The sequence below is a fragment of the Pleurodeles waltl genome, chromosome 11 (genome assembly GCF_031143425.1).
Source record: "Pleurodeles waltl isolate 20211129_DDA chromosome 11, aPleWal1.hap1.20221129, whole genome shotgun sequence".
NCBI lineage: Eukaryota > Metazoa > Chordata > Amphibia > Caudata > Salamandridae > Pleurodeles > Pleurodeles waltl.
The window spans coordinates 927,431,508-927,450,216 of NC_090450.1; the positions used below are offsets into that span (position 1 = coordinate 927,431,508).

The 18,709-nt window shown below is 47.3% G+C and overlaps 1 protein-coding gene across 1 annotated transcript in view; it reads right to left on the reverse strand.

Annotated features, from left to right (window-relative positions):
- Positions 1–18,709, reverse strand: part of RILPL2 (Rab interacting lysosomal protein like 2) — a 91,774-nt gene that overhangs the window by 48,720 nt on the left and 24,345 nt on the right. Inside the window, exon 2 of the mRNA XM_069215003.1 lies at positions 7,463–7,614. Coding sequence (XP_069071104.1) covers positions 7,463–7,614 — 152 coding nt within the window. The remainder of the gene's footprint in view (positions 1–7,462; positions 7,615–18,709) is intronic.

Genomic DNA, 18,709 nt, shown 5'->3' on the forward strand with positions numbered 1-18,709 from the left:
TACTTGTTAGGGATTGTATCCCTTGTGTGGGCCCTACTACCTGGGCTCTGGGGCAGCTGCCCCACCACTGCGGATGCAGTCGTGTCCGGGTGTTGCAGGTTTTCGGTAGACTCCATCTGGGTCGAGGGAGTCTCAGCATCTAATCACTACAGAATAGTTCTCCATGTCTTCAAATCTCCCAGTGTATTCATCCATGCACACTATTTACAACCTTCGCTCCACTGCTACCCCCCCATTTGCGCATGTCTGCCAGTAAATTACTTTCCTCCAGGGGGCTAGGCCGGGTCCAGTGAATGACAATGCAGCGCTTGGCTAGCACCAGTCCCAGCAGGGCAAACCTATGGAGTTGGGAGGACCCCCAGTACAAAGTGTATAATGAAGCTTCCAATCGGCCCGAGTGCCCCCCCCCCCACCAAAGTATCTGCAATATTTCCCCCAAGTATATCTGCAGTCTGCAACACTCCCATGTCATATGTAAGAATGTTGTCGGCTCCACCCCACACCTAGGACACGCAGCTGGTCGCGTCCCATCACATCTGTGTAGCAGCTGCGGTATAAGTACGTACGGTGCAGGTAGTGGAACTGGATAAGTTTGAAGCACACATTGCTGGCCACCTCCCAGATGTGTGTGCAGGCCTGCCGCCACTCTTCCCTCCATGAGAGGCTTGGGTAAATCACCTGCTCACCTGTCACAGACTTCCAACATGTCTGTCTGGTGGTCGGCTTTCAGGGCTTTTTAGGAGTCCGGGTCCAGCAGTAACTGCAGTGATTGAGATTCCTCAGGTTCTGTAGGGAATCCATCTCAGACCTCGTCTGCTATGCGGGAGATCTTATAGGGCTGTAGGAATTGGCCAGGTCCTACCTGGAAGAGGTGTTGTGCGTCCATAAACGTGATGAAGACAACATTGAGGCACAGATCGCCAGCTGTGTTACCGCCTCCCTCGTACCACTGAGCCAGATCCATCACTGATTGGATCTGTCTGAAGCATGGCAGCCATATAAGGGCAGTAGCCTTGCATACAAGGCCCTCCGTAGCACAAAGTGAATGCCTGCTCCCAAACCTCCACCACTTGGCGAACAATGAAGGGACATCCATACAGGACCCCGGATCCACGCATCAGTTACCCAGGAAGGTCCATGGTGTCTCCCTACTCTACCAGCAGTGATTCTTCTCATTTAGACCATCTGCACACCACTGAGCCAGCCGCGGACTGCAGCAATCTGGCAAAGTAGTATATATGGAGATCCAGGACACCCAGGCCTCCAAGCTCAGTGTCTAATTTCAGGATCTCCAGCTTCACTCTGCCCCTCTTATCGGCCCACACTAGTGACACCAACAGGCTATTTATTTTAGTGAAGGTGGTCTTAGGTATTTGACAGAGTGAGTTCTGCAAAACATAGAGGCAGCATGGCAGTAGTACCATCTGATTCAGGGCCACTCAGCCCATCACAGACTGAGCTAGGCAGTTGCAGAAGCTAAAGGATGACTCCAGGATTTCGAGCACCCTCCCCGTGTTAAGTCGATAGTTGGCCTCTGGAGAATGAGCCACTTGTATACCTAAATAATGCAAGTGATCACACTCCCAGTGGAGCTCCAGCTCAAGAATAGACACCCAATGCGCGTGTGCCAGACCGCCAGGGGGAACTTACTGATTTTTGGCATAAAACTCGCAAACCGGACAACAATCGGAATTCAGTCATGACGTCAAACAGTGCCTGCACTGAGCTCCCTGGGTGGGTGACAAAGAGGAGCGCATCATCTGCATCTAGGGAGACCAAATGGGTACAGCCCCCCACGACTATGCCCTGGGAGGCCACATCATGATGTAATTGAATCGACAACAGCTCCACTGCCAAAGTGAAGAGAAGCAATGATAGTGGGCAACCCTGCCTCGTTCGATGGGGAACTGTTCAAAGATCACATTCCCATTCCTAACTCGCTTCTACTATCACTGGTTGCTTGTATAATATTTTCACCCACGACAAGGACTCTGGTACTATCCCCGTCCTCCCAGCACTTCCCAGAAATACTCCCATCTGAGTTCATCAAAGGGATTTTCAATGTCTAATACTACTGTGGCGGCCAAAGTATCAGAGTCAGCCAGTGAGTGTAATACATGCAACAGCCTACGCAGGTTCATCTTCGTTGCTCTATGTGGCTTTAAACTGCATTGAACTGCGTGCACCATGAGGGTCACCACCCTGCCCAGCCTCGTCGCCAAGGCTTTGGCCAGGATCTTGGTGTGAACTCCGAGCATAGAGAAGGGCCGGTACGAGCTGGGGACCATTGTTTCCCTGCCTGGGTAATGGAGCAGAATAATCTGGGCATAAAGCATAGATAGAGGTAATATGCCAAAGCATCTGGATTCTTGAAGGGTTTCCAGTAGGGGGGGGGTTAAAAGTCCAGTAAATGTTTGATAATACTCCGCTGGGAGTCCGTCTGGCCCTGGGACTAACATCTCGCCATGAAGTGAACCGCTTCCTGTAGCTCCTTCAACCGGAGCGCCTCTTCCAGTCCCTATCTCAGAGCCTCTGTGAGGTGGAAGAGCTCCAGATCATTCAGGAACAGGCAAGGATCTGTAATGTCACCCTGATTCTCGATCCGCTGATGCTCATCTGTGTGCTGACAACTTCACCAGCATCACGCCTCAGCGAGAGAATCAGCAGGGATGGGCACCCTCACTTCAGCAGCCATGCCAGCATTCTCCCGGATTTGTCACCCTCCCTATGAGGGCGCTGTTGATAATCTCGGCAGTTCAGAGAGTGTAGTCTGTCCCCGATTTCCCCAATACGCCTCTGCGTCTTCAAGAAGGCCTCCCGGGGCCATAGATAGGCCTCCGGCAGAGTCTCATCTGGACCCCATTGCACGAGTAGTGGTGCATGGTCCGAGAGGAACCGTCCCTGTATGCAGACAGTCTGTATAGTGGCCGCCATGGTCTCCATTACTAAAAACCTATCTAGACAACTATAGGTGTCATGGGTGAGTGTGGCAGGTGTCTTCCCGCAGTGCACGATGTGTGGTGCGCCAAATAGCCACGCACTGCAGCTGCTCCATCATGCCAAGCAATAAATCATATGAGGTTTTACGTGGAGACAAGGCGGATGTCAATCTAGCTGGCCATCTAAGACACAACTGAAGTCCCCAGCCCAGAGCAAGGGGATCCCGATATAAGGAATCAGCTTGATTTCCAGCCCCAGGTAGAAGTCACCATTGTCGAGGTTTGGGGTGTAGACATTTAGCAAACACATCTCCACCCCATCTAGTAGGCCACGTAATAGGAGGCGTCTCCTCTCAATATCTGCTTTAAAGCTGCATACCTGAAAGTTAACTTGCTGTGTCACCCAGATCACGTACCTGCGGGCATAGCTGGAATATGTAGCTGAGTAAAGCTGTCCCCTCCATTTCCCCGTGTAGTTTGTGTGTCTCCTCCTCCGTCAGGTGCATTTCTTGCAGTAATGTAATATGTACTCCTTGCCTGCCCAAATATGTCTGCACCCTATAGTGCTTTACATACGAGTTGAGTCCGGGGACATTCCACAATGCAAATTTAAAGTGGGTCTTCATCCATATCGCAAACTACTCCCCCTAACCAGCCCAGTCAGAGCCCCAACCCCTCACTAGTAATGCTGCCACTGAACCATCATAACTATTATAACACATCCCAACCCAACCACTGGGTAAACACTGACAAACAACTAGTGCCTTCCCAAAGTTATAAAAAAAAAAAAAAAACTCATGGGCCACACTGTTATGCAATTTACTCTTACCCTCTCATCACCTCTAGCACCAAGCAACCAACCTCTTAGTTCACTCAGATGTACCTATAGCAGTCAACCACAATGTGTAGTAAAGCGAGGGGGCTGGGTGCAAGCCGCAATCGCCTCTAAGTGCTTCGCACACGCACTCAAATCACTCACACTTCTCACAACCATCCAATGCCAATTATCCCCAATCGTGTATCGCTAGCACTATAACCACTCAATCATGCACTCAGCAATCTGCACCAGATAAAGAACACAAGGAAGGTAGGGACGGCCCCATTCGCCTATTCATTGCCCAATACTTGCTTTCAAATGTCTGCACAAATTCCAGGCAGAACGCTGTCCAGTCTTGCAGCAGGCTTTGCCCGCAGGGGCCCCATCACGGCCCTTTCAGCCCCACAGCCCTTGGCTGCGTCTGTCGGGGAGTGACCCCAGGCAAGGCCACCTCCATGACCTTTTAAGATCACCACAGTCTCAGGGCCCCCCAGTGGCCGGGGTCTCCTTCACCACATCCGCCACATTGTCATCTGAGCTGGTGGCAGTCACAGCTTCCACAAGTGCTCTGGCCTCCTCTCGCTCTGCCCACTGGTGGTCCAGGTCCAAGGTCGCGAAGGACCACCACTCAGTTTCAAGGTAATTAACTCTCATCTTCACCACTGCAAGACAGCCAGCTCTCAATATTCTCCCCCCATGGGTCGACTTGAGGTCAGAATCAGGGTTACGGGCTAGACAGCTTGGGAAATCAACTTTTGACTGACATCTTTACTACCTACCCAGTGCATGTGGCAGCTGCTGTCCGAAACTGGGGAGGGCTAAAAAGGACAATCTGGTGTTTTGCCTCAGTATTTTTTGTGTAATGATGATCAGTGCGCAAGGCATGGTGATGTCATTACCTCTAAAGTGAAAGTAAAATTAGCAAATTGGCTAGTCTTACTTTCACTGCATTAGTGCTTGGTGGCATAACTCAGCTTCTCGAGCACAGATTATATCGGGGAGATATCAATGGAGAGGGGAGAAACTCCCCTTTCCAATGGTATCCCTGCTTCGGGATAGCCTCAACAGTCTCTGTTCCCCTGCAAAAAAAAACATCCTATCCTAATGGCAAGCAATAGGACATTTGATTCTTTTGGGTGTTGTTTTTACATATGGGCTAGGACAGTGGAACTAAATAGCGATATCGGCCTATTTGCCATGGTGAACAGCTGCACTTTTTGTGCTTGGGAAGGCCGTCACCTGGGAAACCCTACAAGACCCTCACATTTTGGAAAACTGGACACCAGGGGAAGTCCAGGGTGGTGTGCTTCACATGGATCCCGCAACATTTTCTTACCCACAATGCTCTTAAACATCACACTTTGTCTAAAATCACATGTTTTACTTGTATTTCTGTGATGCAAGTGTTCCCCTACAAATCTTCATAAAACCTGCTAGCCTACTTGGTTGGCTAGGCCTAGGACCCACAACAAGAATGGATCAAGCCAGAGTTAATGCTAGCCCTCACATGAGACTAGGGAGATGCTGGGTGGTAGAAAATGTGGGGCTTTCCTCAGATTCCAGACGTTTTCCTAACAGAAATGTGCATTTTTGTCAAAGTTTGAGGTTTGCAAGGGCTTCTGGAGACAATCTGGTGGGAGCCATGCAAGTCACCCCACCCTAAATTCTTCTGGGTGTTTAGTTGCCAAAATGTGCAGGTTGCTAGGTTTCATTATGTGTCAGCTGAGCTAAACACCAAAATCCACAGCTACTGAGATTGTACAAAAAAAAAAAAAGGTCAGTTTACAGTGTGAAAAATATGATGTGTGCATGCTGCAATTTGGACCCTTTCCTATAGGAGACATTAGGTCTATCCACACAAGTGAGGCATCATTTTTATCGGGAGATACGTGGAGAAACAGAATAGTAGAACATTTGTTATTATCAATTGGATTTCTCTACATTTGTGCCTTCCAAATGTACGCCAGTGTGTAAAAAAAGAATAGATTTTGAAAAATGCCATCTGAATCACATGCTAGTATGAGTAGAAGCAAATTTAGAGTCATACATATGCCCAGTGCTTCTAAGTTCCATATTTGGTATCCATTTCAGAAATACATAGGTTTCTTTAATACCCATATTTGATTCTATCTAGTTTACTAAATGAATTGCTGTATACTTGGTAAGCAATAACAAAACACTGCAAGGTGCAGCTCAGTTGTTGGCTCTGTGCAACTTGGCTTCTTGGACAACCTGCAAACCCTATATATCCCCACAACGAGAAGAGGCTACCGGATGTAACGCAATACTACTTTTGTAAATCTGCCATCATGATAAGAAGTTACAGATGAAAAGGTTGTCCCAAATGGCATTTTTTCCCTACTCGTTTTCAATATTTTTTATTTCAACAGTTTGATTCTTTAGGAAAACCTTGAGCGATGTCCACAAATGACCCCTTGCTGAAACCAGAATTGTGTCAATTTTTCAGAAATCTATAGCGTTCCGGGACTGCCCATGGGTTTCGCAAAAGTTTCCACCACAAACTGTAAGTAGGTTGAAAGTGCAAAAATTCTGAAAAATTATCTACCTCTTGGACAAATGCCAAAAATGTGGTGAAAACATTATTTCTGAAAGCTGGGAAGAAGGTGAGTTTAGCACAGCAAACCTTTCTTTGATGCTGTTTAAAGGAGAAAATCACAGTTTTTGAGGAGCACTTGTTTTCCGATTTTGCCCCAAAAATCTCAGAATCTAGCTTTATATTAACTATCTTCTCTGTACCCTCCAGGGGATTCCACAAACTCTGGGTACCTTTAGAATCCTTGTAATGTTAGGATGTAAATTTGTTATGGATGGAGAAAACGTTATGGAGGCCTGAGTGCTAAGCATCCCCAATAGTCAAAAACTGGCTCAGCACAGAGGTGGAAAAGCCTCAGCAGTTAAGGTGTTAAACTCTCTCAACACCTCTTCATTGGCATGGAGTGACGATGAAGGAGCATCATAAAGATGAGGTACCATAATTAACAGGTGGTATATCATCCCAACGAAATGATGGCTAGAGATTGGTGGTAATTGGCATATGCTACTGATTAAAGGTTCTATTCCAACTCCCTTCAAGGGAGGCAGGGGCTCAGGCACCTCTTGATCAGCTCTTTTTCCAGTTGAGGTGTCCTTTGGAAATATAATAAAGGAGTATGAGATGGGCTTCTATGAAGACGCTGAGTGAGAACTTTGTTACTTATAATCCACAGGATTCTTGTTGGGAGATAAACTGCATTGTTTAAAGGGGAGATAAACACTAGGGTACAGTGGATTATTTTGTAAAAAAAATTGAGACGCACAGACCAACACATACACACTACACATTCATTCACACATTACGACACAAATACACAAAAGCACACACTGTCAACTGCACAAGAACCATAAATCCACAAACTCATCTCTCCCATACAGCGTATTCTTCAGAACTTGGTTGGTCTACTTCTCAGAGCCATAAAGTAACAAACATTCTAGCAAAAGGCATGCACAACGGGCATTTAAAATATCTGACTTCATTGCGAGGCTACAGCATTAGAAGATGTGTGCAATACAGGAACCAACATAACAAAACTGAAGCAGTGGTGGAAAAATAGTCCACCACTGACTTGATGACAAGATGACATGTTGTGTCCCCTCGTGGATAAAGAACACATACAACTGAGAAAACAAACAAAATATTGGAACCCACCTTTTATAGCACTGCAGTTCCTCTTGAGCAACAAGAAGTTGAGCTTTCAGGTGATTGCGTTCTTGCAATACCGCTCTCAGTTCCTCCATTGTGAATCGAGGACGGTTGGGATCTGTAAGATCTACAATCATTTTGTCTGTTCCAAGATCTAGCTGAAAAAGAAAAGGAGTTGTGTTTGGCTTGTGAGGAAAGAATGACAGCCATGCTACCATGACAAGTTTAAATGCATTATTTTTTGTTCAAATATGCCACTTTATGTAGTGCTTCCACTTTACGAAGAATCTAAAATATAATGATAACTATAAGACAGCAGCTGGACTGAAACTAGCAAGTTGAAAACGGAGGTCTTAGACAGCTATAGATTTAAAGACTTTTTAAGTCTGGCTTGGTAGCACCGCTGTTTGCAAGACGCATTGCTACCAATTCTTTAAAATATACACAGAATAGGCTTTTGCTATAGCAGACGAGTACTACACTTTCACCTCATGCTTTTGATTCTTTGGTGTATCATTCCACCTCCTATGGAGTGCCTGAATTGTAATGCTAATCAGATTATTTTACACCTGAAAAATACACTCAGCCTTCACACACTCGGCTCTTTACCTCATATGTGTACCGTGGCCAGAAAGCAACCCTTTTTGTACTGTGTTTACTGTCAGACACATTTTATGGTTAAATCTGTTTTACTGGAATTTCGTGCAGCAATTACATGATTTGAATACGACCCGTGTTGCAATATTGTACTGCAAGATCACAAACCTCAATATGGCAAGTCGAGTCGCCAGGAAACAAGGCATTTTTCAAAATAAAAGTAACAGAAACAACTAAAACCGAACACCCCTATCTGCAGATTAGCCAGCCTTCTCCCCCTCTAGATCCAATGTCTGTATGAAGCAAGAAGCCACATTCTGGCACGGGGTAAGACCATCTCACAAGGGTTAGCATCAAGGTTGGTGTCAAGCCAGGATCCATCAGTGCTAGGGTGCACCCGTCAAGCGCAGTACTCTCAGAAATCTAGGACAGGGGAGTTCTCTATATTCCTGAGACAGGAAATCAATACATGGTCCCCAAGTCTTTTGAAAGGATGTTTCCCATGGTCTAAGGTTGCTGTGAGATTCTCCATCCCCAACAGTACCCAAAGTCATTGAAGCAACTCCCCATTATCCATGGTAATCTCTGTACCCCCAGCGGGCTGTTAAAGCCTGTCTGGCTGCACACAGGGCCATAGTTTTAGCATTTCCCTTGGGAGACTGCAGGGGGTAAGTTAGTGGATTGGGTAGTCTCAGTAAGGCATATGTTGGGAATCATGGTATGTCAGTATAATTCCGCCACTACTCCTGAGCACTTCTTACCAGTACTTATTTATTCCAGGGCACTCCATTTAGTATGTGCTTTCATGTTACCACCCCCACAATTTCTCCAGCACACGGAGAGTGGGTCAGACACCATTTAAGCAACTGTTCTGGGGCGTAGTACCAGTAATGTACCATCTTTAGGGGGGCATCCCTACCCATACTACAAGTCGCTGAAATCCGTGCTCTTGAATAGATGTCTCTCCATTCGCTGTCCATCAGCTGTCACGGTGCTTCTACTTCCCATTCCTGTTCCGCTGGTGAACGGTCCATCATGGTATGATGTTGTAAAAGTTTATACATATCTGAGAGGATCTGCTTATCATTCCATTTCGTGACTAGGTGCATCTCCAAAGGTCTTAAGATCCTACTTACTGCTTGTTTCTTTGAAGCTGCATAACTCCAGTGCGGAATTTGCCAATAATGTAACCGTTCTTTCTTAGCACGGCCATAGTCGTGGTTTATTTGTTCAAAGGGTGTGATACTGTCTGCTTGGAATAGGTCTACAAGCTTCCTGCAGTAGGGCTGTTGCCAGGCCATGTGGGGAGTGCCCATAGCTGCCAGCACAAAGTCAGGATTATTCAGTTTTGGGGTCAGTACTGCGGCAATTAATCTCGTGGCCGCAGCAATCTTGTTCCATACTTCCACCATTGACCTAACCACCCGAGAGATATAGACGCAATGGGGGATGAAATTGAATGATGTTTCAAAGTTGTGTCGCAGCGTAGTAGAGTGATAGGCAGACAACTCCTAGACCTCCCTCCTCTATTGCCTGATAGGCCCTGTGTCTCAACATGCAAGGTTTCTTGCCCTCTCAAATAAATTGATAATTGCATCTCTGAGATTTCTTTATCATTCCCTGCTACGAGGAAATCAGGATTGTTGTTAGTGAGTAAGGTCATCTTAATCATCTCTAACTAGCCCGCCATGTCAATCCCCGCTTCTCCAGATGTGAAATGCACGCCAAGTGGTTTTGAGTAGTTAATTGTAGTTAAGTGTGACAGTCTTATCAATAGTGGGGCACATTTTAATACTCAGAACGCTATATGGTTTTGTGTCCACATCTGTGGGTATACCTGTAGTAGGGTGTCTGTCAGATTTTGGGTTGTGTTAATGACATGATGTGGGATTTAAAAGTGTTCATTTTAAAGCCGGACACCCTGCTAAACCTTGCTAGTCCAGAAGTTAAAGCAGGGCGGAGGACAGTGGGTCCGTCAATGTCACCAGCACAATGTCTGCATGTAGAGCTACTTTATGTTGGTGCCCTCAGAACTTACCCCCTTTATACTTCAATGAAGACATACCTTTTTGGCTAATGGTTCAATTTACAATGCAAATAGGAGGGTAGACGGGGGCAGTCCTTCCTTGACCCAGTACTCACTGCAAATGGGCTTGAAAGTTGACCGTCAACCATGACCCTTGCCATGGGAGCAGTGTAACCGCTAAATATCCTCCTTCTCAATCAGGGTTTGTTGGAAATTGGGTCTCTAGTTGGCAGAGGTATGTACCCTGTCCAAGAAGGGACCACAATCCTAGTCACGATAAGTCAGATACACAACCTAAATTAACCTGTGCTCACCCTCTAGTAGCTTGGCACAGAGTAGGTAGGCTTAACATAGAAGGCAATGCGTAAAAAATTTGTGCAACACACAGAGTACCGCAATTAAAACACAGCAAAAAGGCTCCACACAGGTTTACGAAAAATAGAGATTATTTATCTGAGTAAATCAAGACTAGACCAACAAAAATCCAAGAAGTATATAAGGAGAAATTCACTTTAAAGTACCTCAATAAGGATCGCTTTATACGGGGCTCGTTTCAGAGCCTTTACTGTATTTTTGAAGAACACATTTAACCCACTGCGAGAAGCGCAGTGAAGTATTGTTGGGACTGCTCAGGTTTGGCCAGGGTATTGATGCAAAATACAAGTGTGCTTCTCCCTCACTGCTAGGGGGGCAGCGGAATCTCCAAGACTGCTTGAGTCTAAGTTGCCATGGAATGTACTGCTGCGGCCTGAGAACAAGGAGATATCTGGTGCAAACCGGCTCTATGGCGGGAAGCAGAGTTGTGCTGGAGTGCGGCTTGCTGACCAAAGCAGTGCAGGCACGTGCAGCGTGTCACCATGCCTGGGCAATGGGGTGGGGCACCTCGGACTGCAGCACTGGGGACAGCAGCAAAGGTGCTGTGTGCAGCGATGTGCGTGCTTGGGTGAATCCTTGGCAAGGGACAAGCAGGTCAGGTGAGGCTACACTCTGGCTGATCACACAAGCAGGCTCTCCTCCAGTAGAGAGCTGTTCTTTGCTGGATGGTGCGGTAAGTGTCAGTGAGGCAGTTCATGGAATCCTTGATAAACGGTGTGGCATGCTTAAATTAAGCCTTGGCAAAGGACGAGCACGTCAGGCGTGTGCCGCGCTTTGGCCCATTGCACAAAAAGGCTCTCCGTCAGTAGGGAGCACATCTTTGCTGGCTGGTGCGGCAAGTGTAAGGCTGCTCACGGAATCCTGTGATGACAGGTGTGGCAGCTCCAGTTAAGCCACTCGCAAGGTCTTTGATGTCCCTGAGACCTCGGGTGGAGACCCAAGCCAACAAGACCTTGGAGTCACTGTGGGGTAGTCCTGGATTCCTTCTTGCAGGGCAGAGGTCAGCAGGGCAGCTCATCAAAGCAGGCAGCAGTTCATAAAAACAGTCAGGCACAACAAAGTGGCAATCCTTCAGCACAACAGCCTTTAGTCCGGCGGGATCCTTCCAGGTCCAGTATTATACTGATTTTGGGGGCAGGGGGGTCAGAGACCCATTACTTATACCAAAAATTCAGAAATTGCTCCTGATGTGGGGGGATGACTTCAAAAGGTTTCTCTGATGTGCAGAGGTCCCCCTTTGAGCCCAGCCCTGGCTCCAGACTATCAGTGGAAGGTAATCAGCCCCTTTGTGTAGGCTCAGGCCACTACCCTAACAAGTGTAAGTGGGAGCCCTTCCCAACCTCTAACCCAGGAAGACCAATCAGTATGCAGATGAATGCAGATGCAGAGTATCCTGTGTTGTGGGTGTCTAAATGGACTTGCTGTCACCTAGTCTGGGCCAAACTTGTAATGGAGTCAGGCTGTGGGCACACAGGACAGTAAGAGCAGGAAATGCCCACTTTCTAAAAGTGGCATTTCTAAAATAGTAATGATAAATCTGACTTTACCAGTAATGAGGATTTATCATTGCTATTCCAATGATACCAAACATGCTGCAGTGGCTCCTCTCTGATCAGGAATTACAGCTTTAAAATATTTTAAGGAATTCCCAATGATGGCCTATGAGAGTGGCAGGCCTCACAGTAACAAAAAACTACTTTGGTAGTTTTTCATGATCAGGACATGTACAACTTAGAAGTACATGTCCTGCCTTTTAATTACATGGCACCCTGCCCTATGGGCTACCTTGGGCCTACCTCAGGGGTGACATATATAAGAAAGGGGGAGTTTAAGGATTGGCAAGAGGTTTTAAATGCCAAGTCGAAGTGGCAGTGAAACTGCACACACAGGCTCTGCAGTGGCAGGCCTAAGACATGTTTACAGCGCTACTTCAGCGGGTGGCACAATCAGTGCTGCAGGCCCACTAGTAGCATTTAATTTACAGGCCCTGGGTATACTACTTTACAAGGGACTTACAGGCAAATTAAATATGCAGATTGTGGATACACCAATGTTACCATGTTTAAGGGAGAAGCACATGCACTTTAGCACTGATTTAGCAGTGGTAAACTGCTCAGAGACCTAAGGCAACAAAATGATACAGCGACAAAACAGGAGGTAAAGGCAAAAAGTCTGGGGTGAGACCAGCCTAAAGATGACAGGTCTAACAGGGTCCCAGTTCCACCTTCTTTAATCTCGGCGCTAGATATGGCCAGTTCACCGCTGTCAAATGCCTTTTTGGCATTAACAGACAGCATTAACATAGGTTAGCCTGTTCCTTTTGCTTTGTCTAGAATGTGGAGAAGTCACTTATTATTATCACTGCATCCCTTCTCAGGGATGAAGCTCGCTTGGTCTGGGGCTATCAACCACTGCAAGTAAGGGGTAAGCCGTTGGGGGAGTATCCTCTACATCCACATTCAATAGCGAAATGGTACTGTAGGAGGAACAGTGTGTGGGCCTTTCCCTGGCTTGAACAGGACATTCACCAAAGCCTCCCACACAGAGGGAGTTAGGGTGCCAAATTGTGAGAAGAAATTATATGATCTCAACAATATTGGGGCTAACAGTGAATGGAACATCTTATAGAAGGCTGCCACAAGGCTGTCAAGGCCGGTGACTTCCCTACTCGCAACCTGGCGATCGCTGACATCACTTCTGTCACTGGGATATCTGTATCCAGTGACTGTGCTTGTTCGGACATTATAGTTGGTAGTCTAACATTCGCCAGATGAGAGCATGTGTTGGAGGAGCATAAATGGTCAGCTGTCGTCTGCTATGCCTGTAGTGTCTCTCACCTCCTCCCCTGAGCTAGAGTGCTATCTTGTCATCTGGCTTTTAATTTGCAGGCTAGCAAGTGGTCCCTTTATTGTCCCCTGTGTAATATCACTGTTTCAATCGCAAAAGTGCCAATTTTGATTTATTGATATTGAGCTTATTAAGCTGTTGTCTGGCTAGTGAGATTTGGGGCCATTTGCGTTTGGATGCCGTTTGCTTATGTGCCCTTTCTAGATCCGCGACCTTCTCTAGTTCTCTTCTAGTATTTGTTTGCTCCCTGTTGAAATGCCCTGCTTGGGAGATAAATTCTCCACATGTCACTGCTTTGAATGTGTCCCACAGTATCAGTGCAGTTGTGTCCAGAGGGACCAATTGTGTCATTAGGGCTAACAAAGTCTGTGATACTATGTTTGACAGATGCTATAACTTTGTTGTGCCTCAATAGGTTATCATTAAGTCTTAAAATCCAAGTTAAAGTTCAATTGTGATGGGTGAGTGATCTAAGAGTGCGGATATTTCTATGTTGGTGCATATGGTCTTTGCACGTATGTGCGTGGTGGCAAAAAAATAGTTTAGCCTAGCGTACGTCTGACGGGAGGCAGAAAAGTGGGTGTAGCCACGTTGTGTGGGGTGTAAGTCCCGCCAAATACTGACTAGTCCTACGTCCATCATCCATTTAAAAGTGCCCCAGTTTGCTCCGACCTTTGGGCAAACCTGTCCTTGTCTGAGTCCATGACTATGTTAATGTCCCCTCCAATCAGTATGTCTCTATCTTGGGATGCAGGTACCTGTGTGAGGGCAGATTTGAGAAATGATTCTTGGTTCTCATTTGGGGCATATATGGTGCCCAGCTTCAAAGTAGTGGAACCCACCAACATACGTACTGCTAAAAGTCGCCCCTGTATGTCAAAGAGTGTACCTGTGAGTTTAATGGTCAATAAAAGAGCCACTTCTTCTGGTTTGTTTAGGTCCTGAAGAAATAAGCTGCCTAAAAAACAGTGGGAATGAACCCTTGGCCAGTCTCCCTTGATAAGGCGTGTTTCTTGCGAGAACCATATGTCGCAGTCCATATCCCTCAGGAAAGAGAGCAAAGCCAGACGCTTAACCTGGGCATTCAGCCTTCATACATTATAACTTAGAACCTTCACCATTGCAGAATCATAGGTGTAGTGCGGTGTCCCGAGTAATCTATAGTGGGATGCGTCCCCATGTACAAGTATAAAGGTTATCATTGCAAATTTCCTGCTTGGTGGACTATATGGATCAACTATCCCACCACTAATAAAATCATAACATTCACTTCCCCCTCCATGGAGTATCCAGTTCCTTGATGTAGCCCAGTAATGGAGCTCAGAAAGCCCACGTCCAAGTTCCTTGCCCCTCAATCCCCTGCCCACCACTCACTGCAGTAATCTTATCTATTTCAAAGGCCTCACCCACTTCGGGTGCAGTTCTAGACAGTCCCACAAATCAGTCGTGCCATGGGGCCGCTTTTCCAGCTGGATTAAAGCAGTCCTCAGTCAATCTCCTTTGTGTTAGCCTGTAGCCTACTCAGGACCGTTTGCCTCTCCCTGAGTATTTCATCCGACGAGGGACGATGCAGGGTTTGCTTGTTCGGGATCGTGCTACTCGTTTCTGCCGCTTCAGCATCCCAAGGCAAGCGTGCCTCCACTAGCGAGCTGAATGTATGTGTGGAGATATGTACGGAGCCCAAGATACTGAATGAGAGGCTAAACGGGAATCCCCACCAATAATTTACACCTTTCTCTGTGAGATACGCTGTCACTGGTGGAATAGTCACAGGCACTGGAGGATGCCCAACGAAAGATCCTAGTATGGGTGTAAAGTAGCCCTCTTAAAGGAGATTGTTCCAGTTGCACAGGCCGCAGACATGATTGCCTTATTCTGGTTAAAGTGGTGTACATAAGTGAGCATGTCAGGCGAAGGTCTTTTAGAGTCTGATGTCCTGCCAACTCGGTGTGTGCGGTTCAGCTCGACGTTGTCCTGTGTGTGGCCTGGGAGGACCTAGTGGAAGAGGCGCTTCACATAGTCATCCAGTGTGTCTGCTGCTATTGTGTTGTCGATACCCTGCATACCGATATTTGATCTGCGGGATGTGTTTTCGAAGTCACCCAAATGGCACTGAAGATCGATACTCTGGTCACAGAGTTCAAGGACCTCCAGCCTGATCACCTCAAATTCCTCTTCCCTGGAGTCCCCTGAGGTTTCTAGAGTGCAAACTGGCTGTCCAAAATCCTCTAGATTGTTTTTCACCTCCTTCTATTCCTAGGAAAAGTTGTATGGTAGGGCAGCAATATTGTTGCAAATAACTCCTCCATGAAGGGCACCTCCGCCGTGGTTGCTGGGGCCATATGCTAGTCACAGCGGTGCCCAGGCTAGCCAGGCTCTCCAATACCCAAAACGTTACCAATTCCACACCTCCCACGAAGGAGGCGCAACCATTGGTGCGTGAGGACTTGAACCACCCGACAATTCTGGTTGCACATGAAGAGTTACTAGGTCCGCACCTCCTGGAAAGGAGCCACAATGTCTGGTACACAATGACTTGAGCCCGTGCAGACGATTCCGATCCCAAATGCAAAGTGCTCAATGCCGGACCTCCCTGGAATGAGGCTCAATGTCTGGGGTGTGAAGACTTGAGTCACCCCAGCCAATTCAATCACGCACAAAAAGGTTTCCAATGCAGTTCCTCCATGGAATGAGGCACTAGTGTGGTGCACAATGACCCGAGTTGCACCAGACAATTCCGGACAATCACCCAAAGAACTTTGCTCTGTACCTCCCTGGAATAAGGCACTACTCCTGGTGTGCGACGACTTGAGTTGCACCAGACAATACTGTCTCACACGACGGACTCCAATCCCGTAGCTCCCCGGAATGAGGCACATCTGGTGCGCAATGACTTGAGTCACACCAGACAACCCACACAGTCACACACAAAGAACTCCAATTCCGTAACTCTCTGGAATGTGGCACAATGTCGGATGCGCAATGACTTGAGTCGCACCAGACAATCCGGTTACACACAAAGACGCAAGTTCACCGGTGCCATATGAGGTAGAATGTAGCACTGCTCCGGATGCACCCCCACCTCCGAGGGTCACAACCTATGAATCGAACACCACACACAAGGAGCATGCAGTCAGGTGTCGTACGAGAGAAATGCAGCGCACCGGACAACAGTGGGCCACGCGGGGTCCCATGACCAGTGAATCCGTTCACAACAAACAAGACGCTTATGCGTGCAGTGGCCTCACAATGGAGGGCCATACTCCTCATGTGCGGGAAGTACTTTGAAGGCTCCACACCAGGTAATTCTGGTCTCCAGGCGCAATACTTCTTCTATGCTCACACCGGTGCTACCAGGTGAAGTTCAGCCTACAATGTAGGCGCTGAGGAGGGCCAAGCCAAGCCACGATGCAGGAAGGGTGCGAGGATCCCTTCCAAGGACAGTAAATACTGTGCACAACAGATTCCTCCGACAGTGTGAACCACGCGGTCTAGCGATACTGGTCCCACATCCCTGCAGTGTATCTCTAAGTTGCTGAAGTGTGGTGCTTGTAGTTATACTCCAGTGTACCTTTGAAGTGAGGGGTGGTTAATAGGGTCCCCTTTGAACCACAGATGCCTCCCCTAAATTTGAGTTGTGTTTGCAATGGGGCCATATAATGCATATCTTTATCTTTAGTGGTGCCATGATCTGGCTCCGAGAGGCCAAATGTCAGAACCTCTCTCTCCAGTCTATCCAGCCAGGCCTTCAAATAGCAGAGATCTGTTGTTCCAGTTGCCTACGTTTTATAGCTGTTGCTTGGGAATGCCCTCGCTTCTAGTGGAATGAAGCTGAATTAAAAGACACACAAGAAGGGTTTTTAGAACACAGAAATGCCCACTTTCTAGAAATGGCATTTCTACGGTATTACTGACAAAACCACCTTTACCACAAGAAGGGGTTTGTCATTGTGAATCCAATGGTAGTAAACCTCATGAGGCTGCTACACTGCAATCCACTATTGCAGCCAGGATTAATTATAAACTTTCCCTCATGTTGATCTATGGGCAGTGAGAACACAGATGGGTATTCTGCACTCCCTGGGCACGTGTGCTCTGAAGCATGCACAAGCCTGCAAGGGCAAGATGGACACAAGTTTAGAAACACCAAAATGTGCAAGTGCGCCCATAAAGGCCTGCTGTGACAGGCTCAGTGTGTGTGTGTGTATATATATATATCTTATATATATATATATATATATACACACACACACACACACACACATCCATGTTTAAGTGGGCACACACTGGCAGGTTGTGCCGGGCTCAGTATATGTGAAAACAGCATTGTGCAAGTGTGCACGTATTGGCAGGCTGTGTTAGACTCAGGATATAGGTCAATCATTGTGCAAGTGTACACAATTGGGAAATAATGGCAGACTCAGTACCTTAACAAACACTACTGGGCAAGTGCGCACACACTGGCCTGCTGTGTCAGGTTCAGTATATATTAAACCACACTGGTCTTATGTGACAGTGTCAGTGTATCTTAAGGCACCACAGCTAAAGTGAACACACACTGGCCTGCAGTAAAAAGGTTGAGTACATGCTGGTTAGCGCCACTTCCTAACCGGTGGAGGAACGGCACATGCACTTCCACCCTGTACACACAAGGGGACAGTGCCCAAGGCCCTAGGGCCACTACCAGAGCATCAGCCAACCCTATAGGAAAGGTCGACCCCCCTATGTAGGGGAACCACCCACAAGAGGCTTCTTCCCTACCAGGGCATGGCACACCTTGGTGTACCTGCCCTGCCCTGCCTCACGCCTACCACAGGCTCTGCCCTCCAGGGGGTGCTCTAAGGGAAGTGTAAGGTCTGCACAGGGTTGGCCACTGCATGGGAGATGCCACCCTGAGCACAGGCACACATGCACTCCCACAGGCCTGCACTGTCAGGTCTAAGATATGGTTGACAGGCTCTCCTAGTGGGTGGCACACTCAGTGAAGCGTCCCACTAGTAGCCTGGGCCGTACCTTTTTACAGGGCACTCCTGGGTAGACACTACAACCACGTCCATGAACGCCCTTCCTGGCATGTGTAGGAAGGGGGCCCCGCTTTTACACTGCCCGTACAGTGGGAAAGTGCCCAGATTCCTAAGGCCACATGAAGAGAGTCAGCAAAAAACTGGGAGGAAAAAGCAAAAGTGCATGGAAAAATCCCCCAAGATGGGCCATGTCCAACAAGAGGGGTCTCAACTTTCGTCAATATCTCCTCTGGCATTCACCCTTCCTCCACGCCGGCTTTCTTTCAGACTGCTTTGGCAAGAATTTTCTTAAGGTTTGCATTTTTTTGTTTTTTAGAGAAAGACATCTTCAGGGCGCCACAAAATCTGTCGATATATATCTGAGGGACCCTGCACTGCATGGTA